The sequence below is a fragment of the Pelmatolapia mariae genome, linkage group LG2 (assembly GCF_036321145.2).
Source record: "Pelmatolapia mariae isolate MD_Pm_ZW linkage group LG2, Pm_UMD_F_2, whole genome shotgun sequence".
Classification (NCBI taxonomy): Eukaryota; Metazoa; Chordata; class Actinopteri; order Cichliformes; family Cichlidae; genus Pelmatolapia; species Pelmatolapia mariae.
The window spans coordinates 162,382-173,438 of NC_086228.1; the positions used below are offsets into that span (position 1 = coordinate 162,382).

General features: G+C 49.2%; 2 protein-coding genes across 4 annotated transcripts; one reads left to right on the forward strand and one right to left on the reverse strand.

Annotated features, from left to right (window-relative positions):
• The first annotated feature begins 46 nt into the window (after window positions 1–46).
• endog (endonuclease G) lies at window positions 47–4,089 on the forward strand. Of its 3 annotated transcripts, none has more exons than XM_063488967.1 (6): window positions 47–239; window positions 2,757–2,950; window positions 3,251–3,392; window positions 3,523–3,632; window positions 3,708–3,789; window positions 3,869–4,089. In XM_063488967.1, the coding sequence occupies exons 1-6, from the start codon at window positions 69–71 to the stop codon at window positions 4,067–4,069; spliced, it is 900 nt and encodes a 299-aa protein (XP_063345037.1). In that variant the 5' UTR covers window positions 47–68; the 3' UTR covers window positions 4,070–4,089. The 3 variants fall into 3 exon arrangements, with proteins under 3 accessions (XP_063345037.1, XP_063345049.1, XP_065325671.1); XM_063488979.1 differs by having other exon boundaries at window positions 3,884–4,089; XM_065469599.1 differs by lacking the exon at window positions 47–239 and adding an exon at window positions 2,186–2,636.
• Window positions 4,090–4,202: 113 nt separating this feature from the next.
• On the reverse strand, window positions 4,203–11,057 carry LOC134638393 (transcription termination factor 1-like). Its single transcript, XM_063488956.1, has 11 exons — window positions 10,921–11,057; window positions 8,407–9,453; window positions 8,078–8,202; window positions 7,814–7,999; window positions 6,229–6,307; window positions 6,017–6,141; window positions 5,541–5,730; window positions 5,357–5,449; window positions 5,190–5,255; window positions 5,017–5,102; window positions 4,203–4,510 (listed from the first exon to the last, which is right to left on the reverse strand). Exons 2-11 carry the CDS (start codon window positions 9,390–9,392, stop codon window positions 4,344–4,346), a joined length of 2,103 nt encoding a protein of 700 aa, XP_063345026.1. The 5' UTR covers window positions 9,393–9,453; window positions 10,921–11,057; the 3' UTR covers window positions 4,203–4,343.

Below are 11,057 nucleotides of genomic sequence, written 5' to 3' on the forward strand. Positions count from 1 at the left end.
AGTTATTGCTTATTAAATACATTCCTGTGACGTCATCACAGCGCGTCACCAGCAGCTGATCCGGCAGCATGTGGCGGACCGGGGCGACCTTGGTGTTCGGAGCGGGACTCGGAGCGGCGGCGAGCCGTCTGTTGAGCGCCGGAGGCCGGCGTGAGGAGGAGGGGGGAGCCGGCCTGATGAGCCGGGTCCCGGTCATCCCGGTACCGGGAGTCCCGACGGTGCAGGCATCAGAGCTGCAGGTGAGTGTGCGTGAGGTCATAGACTTCCGGCCATTTGTTTGTGTGTGTGTGTGTGCTCCAAAAGTGTCTTCTATCTGCTTTTCCTAACATCGTTTCCTTGACCCGATGAGGAAAACAAGTTAGGAGACGCTTAACGTCTCTGCTTAACGACGTGACGCCGGATCTCCGAAGTGTTAAAAACTACAACTTGCAGGAGACGGACTACAAAGCGCGCATCTCACTTTAGCTGTTTGTGAGACCCACAGCAGACCGGTTCTCCTTCAGCCTCCTCTCATTTATCTGAGCTGCTGTTTTCACAGAGAACACTCTGAGCTCACACTGGAGCCGCTGATTCTCTCTGAACAGACCTGCTGCTGTATGGCAGTAACAGCCAGTGGCGGTTCTAGCCTGTATGGCGCCCTGGGCGAACGCTCCCTCTGGTATCTCTGTTTTGGTCAGTGCTATCCTCTATGCTGTTGTATGCAGAGGCAGCAGGTTGAGTGAACCACTGAACCACAAGGCCAGTAATGTTGTGAGGAGGATGGAGCTGAACTCCGTTAGGGTGGTGTCTGAGAGGCAGATGTTGTCCAAGATAAGGACAATCATGGATAATACCTCCCACCCACTCCATGACATGCTGGCTAGTGACAGGAACACGCTCAGTGAGAGACTGAGATTACCCACAATGCACCACTGAACGACACAGGAATGATTCCTGCCTGTGGCCATCTCCCTGTACAACTCTAACACACTGTAAACACTGCAGTAGTTTCACCCTTTTTACACATGCTCTTTTCTACTCTGGAATATTCTTGTCAATTTTCTTGATATTTATTTATAATCACCTCTGTTAATTCTTGATATTTATAACTGAGTGATCTGTATATATTAGTGCTATTTCTTAAATGTGTAAAATCTGTAATATAATGTATTGTTTGGAGTTTAGTCTGTTACTGTTACTATTTTTACCATTTCTTCTTGGAGCAACTGTAACTCACATTATTTCCTTAGGGATTAATAAAGTATTCTGATTCTGATTGTTTCAGGATGACCTGCCATTATCCAATAACACATCTGCTTACCTGTATCTTTCGTTTCTCCTCCTCCTCTTTTCTCTTTTTTTCTAAACTGAGCACCTGATGGCTTCGAACTTTTCTTGTCCATCTTGGTTTTAATTTTGCACTCCAGTATGAACACAAATCCCCCAACCCGAGGATCACCACAACATAACCTAACAGACCTACACCTTAGTTCACAGATTCACTTTGTCTAAGGTTTATTTCTGGGATTTCACACAACCCAGGATTCAAATCATGAATACATAATGGGCTTGGATTTACAACATTATGAAGGAAATGTGCTCTATTTGGAAGCAGCCGGTCTCCCTCCCCTTTCGACAGGCTGTGTGTGAGACTTTAAATCATCAAACTGTAAATTATAAACTTTAAATTGTTATTGATCCCTTTACCCCTGGGCCTAAAGTGTATATTTATTTTCTTACTCTTCTTATATTTGTTGTTTGTTTACTTAACTGCTGTAACTGGAGCCTCGTCGTCTCGTCTCTCTATATACTGGACTGTATGTAGCGGAGATGACAATAAAGTTTACTTTGACTTCAGCAGCGCGCAGGCGCACCGAGGGCTCTCGCGCTCACCTTTCGCGTATAGAATTTCGAAAAAAACATCGGTGCAAATTATAAGTCTGTATCATAATGTCTGCTGTTTTCGTGTTTGTTGGTTTGTTTTTATTTTGTTTTATTTTGCGAGTTGGTTATTAGACGCTGCTGCAGCCACCAGAGAATCCCCCGCCGCCCCGCCCTCTCCTCCCTGTGCCGCAAGCAGACCTCGCAAACGGAGGGCGCCCTTACTCCCAGCAAATGGGCGATAGAAAACCGATCGGTGCCTGTGCCATCCCCAGTATGTGCGGGCATGATGTCGGGGCAGCATGAGTACGAGCAATTTTTTTTTTTTTTTTTGCCGATGCCCGTGATGCCGCACCGGGCAACCGCCCATGTCGCCCGTATCAAAAACCGCTACTGCTAACAGCACATCCTGACTGTCATGTCACAATCATTTGGCTCACTGGGTAAATAAAATGAAGTCTATGGTATGTTCTTCTATCTGGCTGCTGTGGAACTCGTTTCATCCGCCCTGCGACTGCATTTCCTCCATCATCACTGATCCTAGCTGACCTGAAGCAAACATGAAGCCTGTAACATAACAAAGGACATCACTAATGATCACTGGGCTCATACGGCATGCTTCATGCAGCAGCAACTCAACAGGAAGTAGTTTTTACTCACTCAGGCTCCAGCTGTGACTTTAACAGCTGCTCATAAAACTATAAATATATTAAAATGCAGTCAGAAGGAACATTTACACCATCTGCTGCATGTCGATGCTGCAGCAGCTCCTTCAGGTGTGTGAGTCTATAAAAACACTGAGGAAGAAGACTTTCATATACTCTGGATTATTGATCAATTAGTGGGAGGAGTCTCTGTGTTCCCGATTGGCTGATTGAGTGTGTCTCTGTGTCTAGGTGAGTCCAGGTAGCTCAGGAGCTGTGATGAAGTATGGCTTCCCCTCACTGGGCAACATCAAGACCAGAGAATCCTACGTCACCTCCTACGACCCCCGCACGCGCACTGCATCCTGGGTAATAGAGCGGCTAAATCCCGCCTCCCTGAGCGGCCTGTCAGACAGGAAGTACTGCGAGTTCAAAGAGGATGACAGGTGCGACAGGAACAGGGCAGGTAAAGTTCATGTTCACGTCAGTGTTCTCCCACCGGGCTGTCAAACACAGGGCACGTGGGCCAGAACCGGCCCTCATGAGGTGCGAGCTGGACTCGCCTTTCTCCAGCTCCTATTGAGATGCTGTAAAAATCAAACTGTGCGAGCAGAGCTGCAGTTAAACACCGTGACCTCAACTTTCCTTGCGGAGACGGCGTCACTTGAAAATTGTGGTCCGTTCTTCTCTACCTGTGAAGTTGTTTGAATTCTTAACGTGTAACGTCTGTTTTCATTCATTGGCAGCGTTCATGTTTTCCACCGAGCGACCAATGCCGACTACAAGGGGAGCGGGTTCGACAGGGGCCACCTGGCCGCAGCAGCCAACCACAAGTGGAGCCAGAAAGCCATGGACGACACGTTCTACCTGAGCAACGTGGCTCCACAGGTGAGACTTTTTACCTGGATGCATCCTCAGGCTTGGTTTTAAGCGTTCAGACTGCAGGTATTACTGCACAGGCTCATCCAGAGTATTGATTACCTGATTGATTCTATGGATCTCTGGTGTTTGTGAGCAGAACCCTCACCTGAACCAGAATACCTGGAACAACCTGGAGAAACTCTGCCGCTCCCTCACCAAACGCTACCTCAACGTCTACGTCTGCACTGGCCCGCTCTACCTGCCCAGGTAACCTGCTGCCCATTCTTCTGTGGTGACTGAGGGGAGGGGCTTGGGAATGACATTGTCAGGTGCGTGTTTCAGGCAAGAGGCTGACGGGAAACTCTACGTTCGATATCAAGTGATAGGAGGAAACCACGTTGCCGTGCCCACACACTTCTTTAAGGTGAGGCTCACCCGCTGGTTGATGTCAGCACTCTTGCCCGTCAGCTGACAATAAGTACACCTGTCCCATGTGCCCTCAGGTGCTGATCCTGGAGCAAGCAGATGGGAAGGGGGTGGAGCTCCGTTCATACGTGTTACCAAACGAACCTATCAGCGAGCAGGTTCCTCTGGAGCGTTTCCTGGTTCCCATAGAAACCATCGAGCGCACGTCAGGACTCCTGTTTGTGCCAAACATCATGAAGAGGACCGGCGGCGGCGTACGGGCCATCACTGACAGATGAGCTGCATTACCCACAATCCTCTGCTTCAGACTTCCTCTAATCGCAGATCAATAACGTTCGAACGTGTTTACGAACTTAATTATTTGTGAACTATCGGTGTGAGCATTGCTTCTGATCGAACAAACACACAACATACCAAAACAATTTTATTTAATGTTACGAAGCATCGGCACCTTCAAAATAAAAGTCTTTTTTTAACCCACTCCCTGTCCCGATTTCAAAGTGTTTTTATAAAGTCTGTCCACGGGGACACCGCATGTTGATTGGCTGCAGGTCAGCTGTTGTCCAGCTCCACGTCGTCACTGAGCTCTGAGAAGATGTCAGAGAGCTGATAAAGTCTCTCCTTCTCCTCCTCCTCCTCCTGCTCCTCCTTGGGCTCACACTTCTTCAGTCTCTCCTCCAGGACAGGGACGGCTCTGCTCTGCAGGAAGTCGATGATCTCTGAGAGACAGACGATTACAGATTACTGCAGGCTCACCTGAACACGACACTTAAACCTGAATTATTCTGTTTGAACAACTGAACCTGAGAGCTTGCATGCTGCATTCAGGTGCTCAAAGAAAACTGGGAAATCTGAGGGGTGTACTAAATGCAAGGACCACACACCCAGGCTTTGTTTGGCTCAGCTGCTCCTGACCAGGTGAGCAGTTTAGTTACCACGGTGATCGAACAGGTAAGAAGACTTCAAAGGGGTCGGGTTGTCTCAGGTGTGCTCCGGTTGGAGGTTTCTTCGATGCTCGACACGACATGACTCGTTTGTGTGGTTTGGTTTTGGAGAACAGATTCGGCGTGCGCTCGTGTTTGTGTGGACGGAAACACGCTGCACACAAACAGGTGAGGTCATGTGACCTGACACTCGGGTCACATGATCGAAACTACACTCGGGTTTAATCTGACAGTGCGACACAAACAGGAAGTGGAACACAAACCAAGCTCGAACTGCTCACCTGCGTACGATAAACTCGTCCAGTTTGGAACTCTGGAAACCTTCAACCTGTAAAACATCTTCTGAACACACATCGGCGTCGCAGTCCTGAAACACACACACACACACAGGTGTGACACCACAATACTGCCTGTAGTACAGTCTATTGTGTACTTAATACTAGTTTGACCTCACCCGATGATTCCAGCCACCTCGTCCCAGTCGATGTCCGCTGCGTCGTCCACATGCATGTTATAGAGCCTGAACACACACACACACAGTTATGTCCATCATGACTGGAGGTTTGTCCTGCATTCTCATTGGCTGCTCAGTGAATGCTCTGATGGGTTCGCGTCACTCACGTGTTGATGAGCTGGATTTTTGCGGCGTACCCCTCGGCGCCTCGGTTGAACACTCTTCCCTTTGAGGACAGCTTAGACTTCAGCAGGGAGAACCTGGAAAACACCAACACCTGAGTTATACCTGAGGAACTGCTGCTGGCGTGGAATGTACCGGTCTGGTTCACGTGAGCAGCGGAGCACCGACCACTTGAGACGACACTGGATCCAGGACCGGGTCTCCACCTGCTCGCTGATCCTCTTCCAGGGCAGGTTGTTGCACAGCTGGTTTCTACTCAGACCTGCAGGGCTCTGCTGGACCAGCGTCTCCAGGTGAGCCCTGACAGCCTGCCAAAGGCGGAACTCTTCCTCTGCAGTCCAGGTACCGCGACCCTGAGCTGGGCGTGAGCGCACAGACAGGTGAGCATTTTCACGGCTGAGCAGAGAAATCTGTTCTACAGATCAATAACCGATCAATAACCTGCTCTGTGTCAGGTCACAACCAGCAACAGCAACCAGATCAGCCCAACAAATGGACTTTCAAAATAAGACCATGGGGGTCGTTTGTCCCCTTACTTAAAAAAATTAAAACAAGTCACTAAAGATATCTGACCAAGTCGTCTAAGTACAGTCTGTGATTGACCACAGTGGAGTTCAGAGGTTAGGGGTCACAGGGAAGCTCACCGATGGTGTTAAAGCGTTTCTCCAGCGAGTAGATGCTGCGGTCCATCTTCTCTGAGATTCTCTTCCAGTCGTTGCCGTGGAGCTTCTGCAACTTTGTGAGAGAGCATAGCTCATCCTCAGAAAACCTGAATGAACACGCCCAAATTGGGTCAGGTGACCGTCAGGTTAACGAGTCAAACATAAACCCATGAACATGCAACGTGACCTCTGACCTTCCCATGTTATTCCTTTCATCAAAAATCTTCTTGGCTCTGACGTAAACCTGATCACATGTCCGAGGAATCCCCTCAGCTGCAGACAGACAAGAAGATCAAAGGTCACACTGGGATCACTGATTTTAAATCACAGCAAGACTTAATTATGGTGTTCCACAGGGTTCAGTGCTAGGACCAATCCTGTTTACATTATACATGCTTCCCTTAGGCAGCATCATTAGAAGACATAGCATACATTTTCACTGCTATGCTGATGACACCCAGCTCTATCTGTCCATGAAGCCAGGTAACACACACCAATTAGTTAAACTGCAGGAATGTCTTAAAGACATAAAGACCTGGATGGCCGCTAACTTTCTGCTTCTTAATTCAGATCAAACTGAGGTTATTGTACTCGGCCCTGAAAATCTTAGAAATATGGTATCTAACCAGATTCTTCCTCTGGATGGCATTACCTTGGCCTCCAGTAACACTGTGAGGAACCTTGGAGTCATTTTTGACCAGGACATGTCCTTTAACGCACATATTAAACAAATATGTAAGACTGCTTTCTTCCATTTGTGCAACATCTCTAAAGTTAGAAATATCCTGTCTCAGAGTGACGCTGAAAAACTAGTTCATGCATTTATTACTTCCAGGCTGGACTACTGTAATTCATTATTATCAGGAAGTCCTAAAAACTCCCTGAAAAGCCTTCAGCTAATCCAAAATGCTGCAGCAAGAGTCCTGACAGGGACTAGAAAGAGAGAGCAGATTTCTCCTGTATTGGCTTCCCTTCATTGGCTTCCTGTTAAATCCAGAATTGAATTCAAAATACAAGGTCTTAAATAATCAGGCCCCATCTTATCTTAATGACCTTGTAGTACCATATCACCCTATTAGAGCACTTCGCTCTCACACTGCAGGCTTACTTGTTGTTCCTAGAGTATTTAAAAGTAGAATGGGAGGCAGAGCCTTCAGTTTTCAGGCCCCTCTTCTGTGGAACCAGCTTCCAGTTTGGATTCAGGAGACAGACACTATCTCTACTTTTAAGATTAGGCTTAAAACTTTCCTTTTTGCTAAAGCATATAGTTAGGGCTGGACCAGGTGACCCTGAATCCTCCCTTAGTTATGCTGCAATAGACGTAGGCTGCTGGGGAATTCCCATGATGCACTGGGTGTTTCTTCTTCACTCACTATGTGTTAATAGACCTCTCTGCATTGAATCATATCTGTTATTAATCTCTGTCTCTCTTCCACAGCATGTCTTTATCCTGTCTTCCTTCTCTCACCCCAACCAATCACAGCAGATGGCCCCGCCCCTCCCTGAGCCTGGTTCTGCTGGAGGTTTCTTCCTGTTAAAAGGGAGTTTTTCCTTCCCACTGTCGCCAAAGTGCTTGCTCATAGGGGGTCATATGATTGTTGGGTTTTTCTTATATACACACACACACACGTGTGTGTATATATATATATATATATATATATATATATATATATATATGAAACGCGCCCTGAGGCGACTGTTGTTGCAATTAGGCACTGTATAAATAAAAGTGAATTACCCTCCCCGTGTACCCGATGTCGTTCTGCATTGGTTACGTACCGATGTTCTCCAGGAAGTGATGCTGTGCTTTCAGCCTCCTGATCTCCAGCTCCTGCTCTTTGAACCTGTGAGGAAACAGAAGCTGCTCCGCTGAGCTGATTCCTGTCAGAGCCAAGAAGTCGGCCACGTTCTGTTCGATTTGCTGGTTCTCGTGCTGAGAGTACCGCCCCCACCGCAGAGACACACCTGGAGGAAGACAGGCGTTCACAGGGTTAGTGCGCAGTGCTCGTACCTTCCTGCTGGGGGCGTCTGCAGCGGCGTTACCTTTCTTTTTGAAGGCCTTAAAGCGTGCCAAGTCGTACCGCAGCAGCTTGTTGATCTGATCGGCAGATTTCTTCTTCACATGAGGAACAAATTCCTGAAGGTCCTCCAACAACTTGTGGTCAAACCTGAAGCACATGACATCATCAGCTGACATCATCATTTCATCATAAAAGCAGAGACAACAAAGATGGACGCCGCATGAGGAGCTTTGCGTCCACGCTGCTTCCTGTCTGAGCGTGCGTGTCACGGCTTCCGCAGCTTTGTTCAGTCTCTGATGTTTCTGTGTTGTGTTCACTGACATCTCGTTAACATGAACTTTATGAACTCACTCTTCAGGATCAGCTGCCGCCTCCGTTCTCCTCTTCTTCTTCTCCTCCTCCCCGCGACCCCCCGCTGCGCCTCTCTGCCTCTTCGCAGGATTTACATTCTTCGTTGCCTTCTCTCCATTACATGATGTCACTTCCTGCACACTTTCACTTTTCCTCTCCTCCTTCAACCTGTTCTTGACTGTTTGAACCGACACATGTGCATTTGCTGTTGCTGTGGTTACGCTCGCCATGCGCACCTTCTTCTTCTTTTGTTTAGTCTCGCTGTAAGGCTCCCTTTCCTGTGATGTCACTTCCTCTTTCTTTTTCTTCTTTCCTCCCTTGCTGCTCTTCTCCTCTTTTCTGCTCACCTGTCCATCTTCAGCAGGAGAACAGAACACCTCCTTCTCCTCCTCTCTCTTCTCTGGCTCTTCGTCCTCCTGTTTTTTCTTCCTTTTCTTCTCCCTGCTCACCTTTTCATCCCCAGTAGGAGGCGAGGGAGGAGCCAACAGTTCTTCCTCCTCCTCTTCTCTCCTCTTTTTTCTCTTTTTCTTCTTCTCCTTCCTGCTCAGCTGTTCACCCAGTTCCTCCTCTTTCTTCTTCTCTGCCTCGCTGGTTTCCTCCTGTTTGTCCCCCCTCTGCTCTTTCTCCTCCTTCTCCCCATTCACATGTGCATCTTCAGCAGAAGAAAAAGCAGAACTGAACACCTCCTCTTCCTCCGCTCTTCTCTTATTTTTCTTTTTCTTCTTCTTCTTCTTCCCCTCGCTGGTTTCCTCCTCCTCCCCATTCACCTGTCCATCTTCAGCAGGCGAGCTGAACACCTCCTCCTCCTCTCGTCTCTTCTTTTTCTTCTTCTCCTTCCTGCTCACCCGTTCCTCTTCAGCGGGAGGACTGAACAGTTCCTCCTCCTCCTTCTCTCCTCTCTCAGGAGTGTCGATGTCGATGGGAGCAGGAGACTCCTCGCCCTCTGCGCGCCTCCTCTTCTTCTCACGGGATGATGGAGGTGTCATGATGGGAGGAGCAGCAGGAGGAGGCAATGGCTCGATGCTGCAGGTCAGTTTGTGACAGAAGCTGCAGAAGAAGAAGGTCAGGTCAGGTCAGGTGTGGCCAATCAGGACAAATAAACAGGACACAGGTGTGAGCTGACCGCCTGGCACAGGCGAGGCTTCAGTGGGGGCGGTGTACCCGCTCACTCCGCTTTACGCCCGCTGCCAGGGCGCAGGAAGCAGCTGCAGGATTCTCCTGAACAACAGGTATTGCCGCTCAGACAACACATTTTGAAACGGCTCCAACATCACCTGTGTGTCTCGGAGCGCCCCGGCCATCATTCATTATGAAGTGTCCATGCTCACGTGTGACAGCGACCAGGTGTGCTTCACCTGTGATATGATCTCCTCACCCCAGGAAGAGAAGCTCGTCTGTCTGACTTGAGATCACGTGACTTCATTAGAGAGGGTGCGCGCACGTCGTCAGGCCGTAACAGCGATCAGAAACATTATTGATCAGCAGAAAACCCGATAACGAGTCAGAGCTTCACGTATCACCACCACGGAGCCCCCGAGGACGGCTCAGTGTGAACGGTTCCATCTGTGACGTGTGTCGTCGATTCACAACCACGGCTCACTGGGAGGATTCAGGGTGCTTTTATTCAGCTGTGACATCACTTCCTCTGAGATTAACCACACAGCTCTCTATACTCCTCACTGTACTCCTTCACCTCTGCAACTCCCTCTATTCTTCCTTTGAATGCTTTCCTATACTTCCTCATTTCTCCATCAAGCCTCCTTGTCTCCTGTCCACTGTCCAGAGGAAACAACTTCTCAGCTGGTTCCCTCAGCACCCAACCTGTAGGTAACTCCTCCCACAACCAGGAGCCCCTCAGCATTCCTCCTCGGGCATCTTCCAAAACCATCTCCTCCCCCCTAACCTCTTTTCCTCGAGCCCAGTGAGAAAAAGAGAAGAGTGGCCTTCTGTTCAAAGGAGGAGGAGCAGGTAGGGTCAGATGACGTCACAGAGCACAAACACGTGATCTGTCACTGCAGACGCTCATAGTGGGCCTGTGCTCACAGCTGTGACACCCGTGTACATGTGCATGTTTACAACAGTCACACAAACTGCTGCGCTGTGGCTGTCGTGGTTGCGTGTAATCGGCTCACGGGTCAAACTCTGTTACAGCTAAGAAGCCACGGCGCATACATGCGCGTGTCACGGTAACCACGGTAACGGCCGGTAGCTAGCGTTCTTCCTAAACTCCGTGTCCGGGGTCGGCTCAGGTGTGACGATCCCAGCAGCGCGTGGAACACGATCAGCTGATCAGCTGCCGTCTACCTGAGAGGAGACTACGGCAGCGGGGTCAGGGGTCAACCCGCCTCAGACAAAAGAGGAGCTCGAGCGACATCGCGAAGTCGCTCCTCTGTGACGTCACTAAAGAGCTCTAACCGAACGCCTTCTGTAAAAACCGAACCGGTCACACTGAGGGTCAGGGGTCAGCGCGAGTTCAATTTAACGCTAACCTTAAAAAACCGGAAGTGCTCCTACCTGATCAGGTGTGATCGATCTTTCTCGCGCTCTTCCAGCCGTTAAACTTTGATTCTCGCCGACTCGCGCTCTTTGGCGGATGCACGCGGACAGCGGAACTCGCGCTACTTGTTTACGTCCTGTGTTGCAGCCGCGCA

Excerpts from the sequence above, each read along its gene's own strand:
- endog (XM_063488967.1), top strand. The coding sequence starts at position 69 with ATGTGGCGGACCGGGGCGACCTTGGTGTTCGGAGCGGGACTCGGAGCG. Across the intron at positions 2,951-3,250 it reads GAGTTCAAAGAGGATGACAG|CGTTCATGTTTTCCACCGAG; the intron begins GTGCGACAGGAA and ends ATTCATTGGCAG. Across the intron at positions 3,393-3,522 it reads TGAGCAACGTGGCTCCACAG|AACCCTCACCTGAACCAGAA; the intron begins GTGAGACTTTTT and ends GTTTGTGAGCAG.
- LOC134638393 (XM_063488956.1), bottom strand. The coding sequence starts at position 9,392 with ATGACACCTCCATCATCCCGTGAGAAGAAGAGGAGGCGCGCAGAGGGC. Across the intron at positions 5,731-6,016 it reads GAAACGCTTTAACACCATCG|CTCAGGGTCGCGGTACCTGG; the intron begins GTGAGCTTCCCT and ends GCTCACGCCCAG. Across the intron at positions 5,103-5,189 it reads GAGGTGGCTGGAATCATCGG|GACTGCGACGCCGATGTGTG; the intron begins GTGAGGTCAAAC and ends TGTGTGTTTCAG.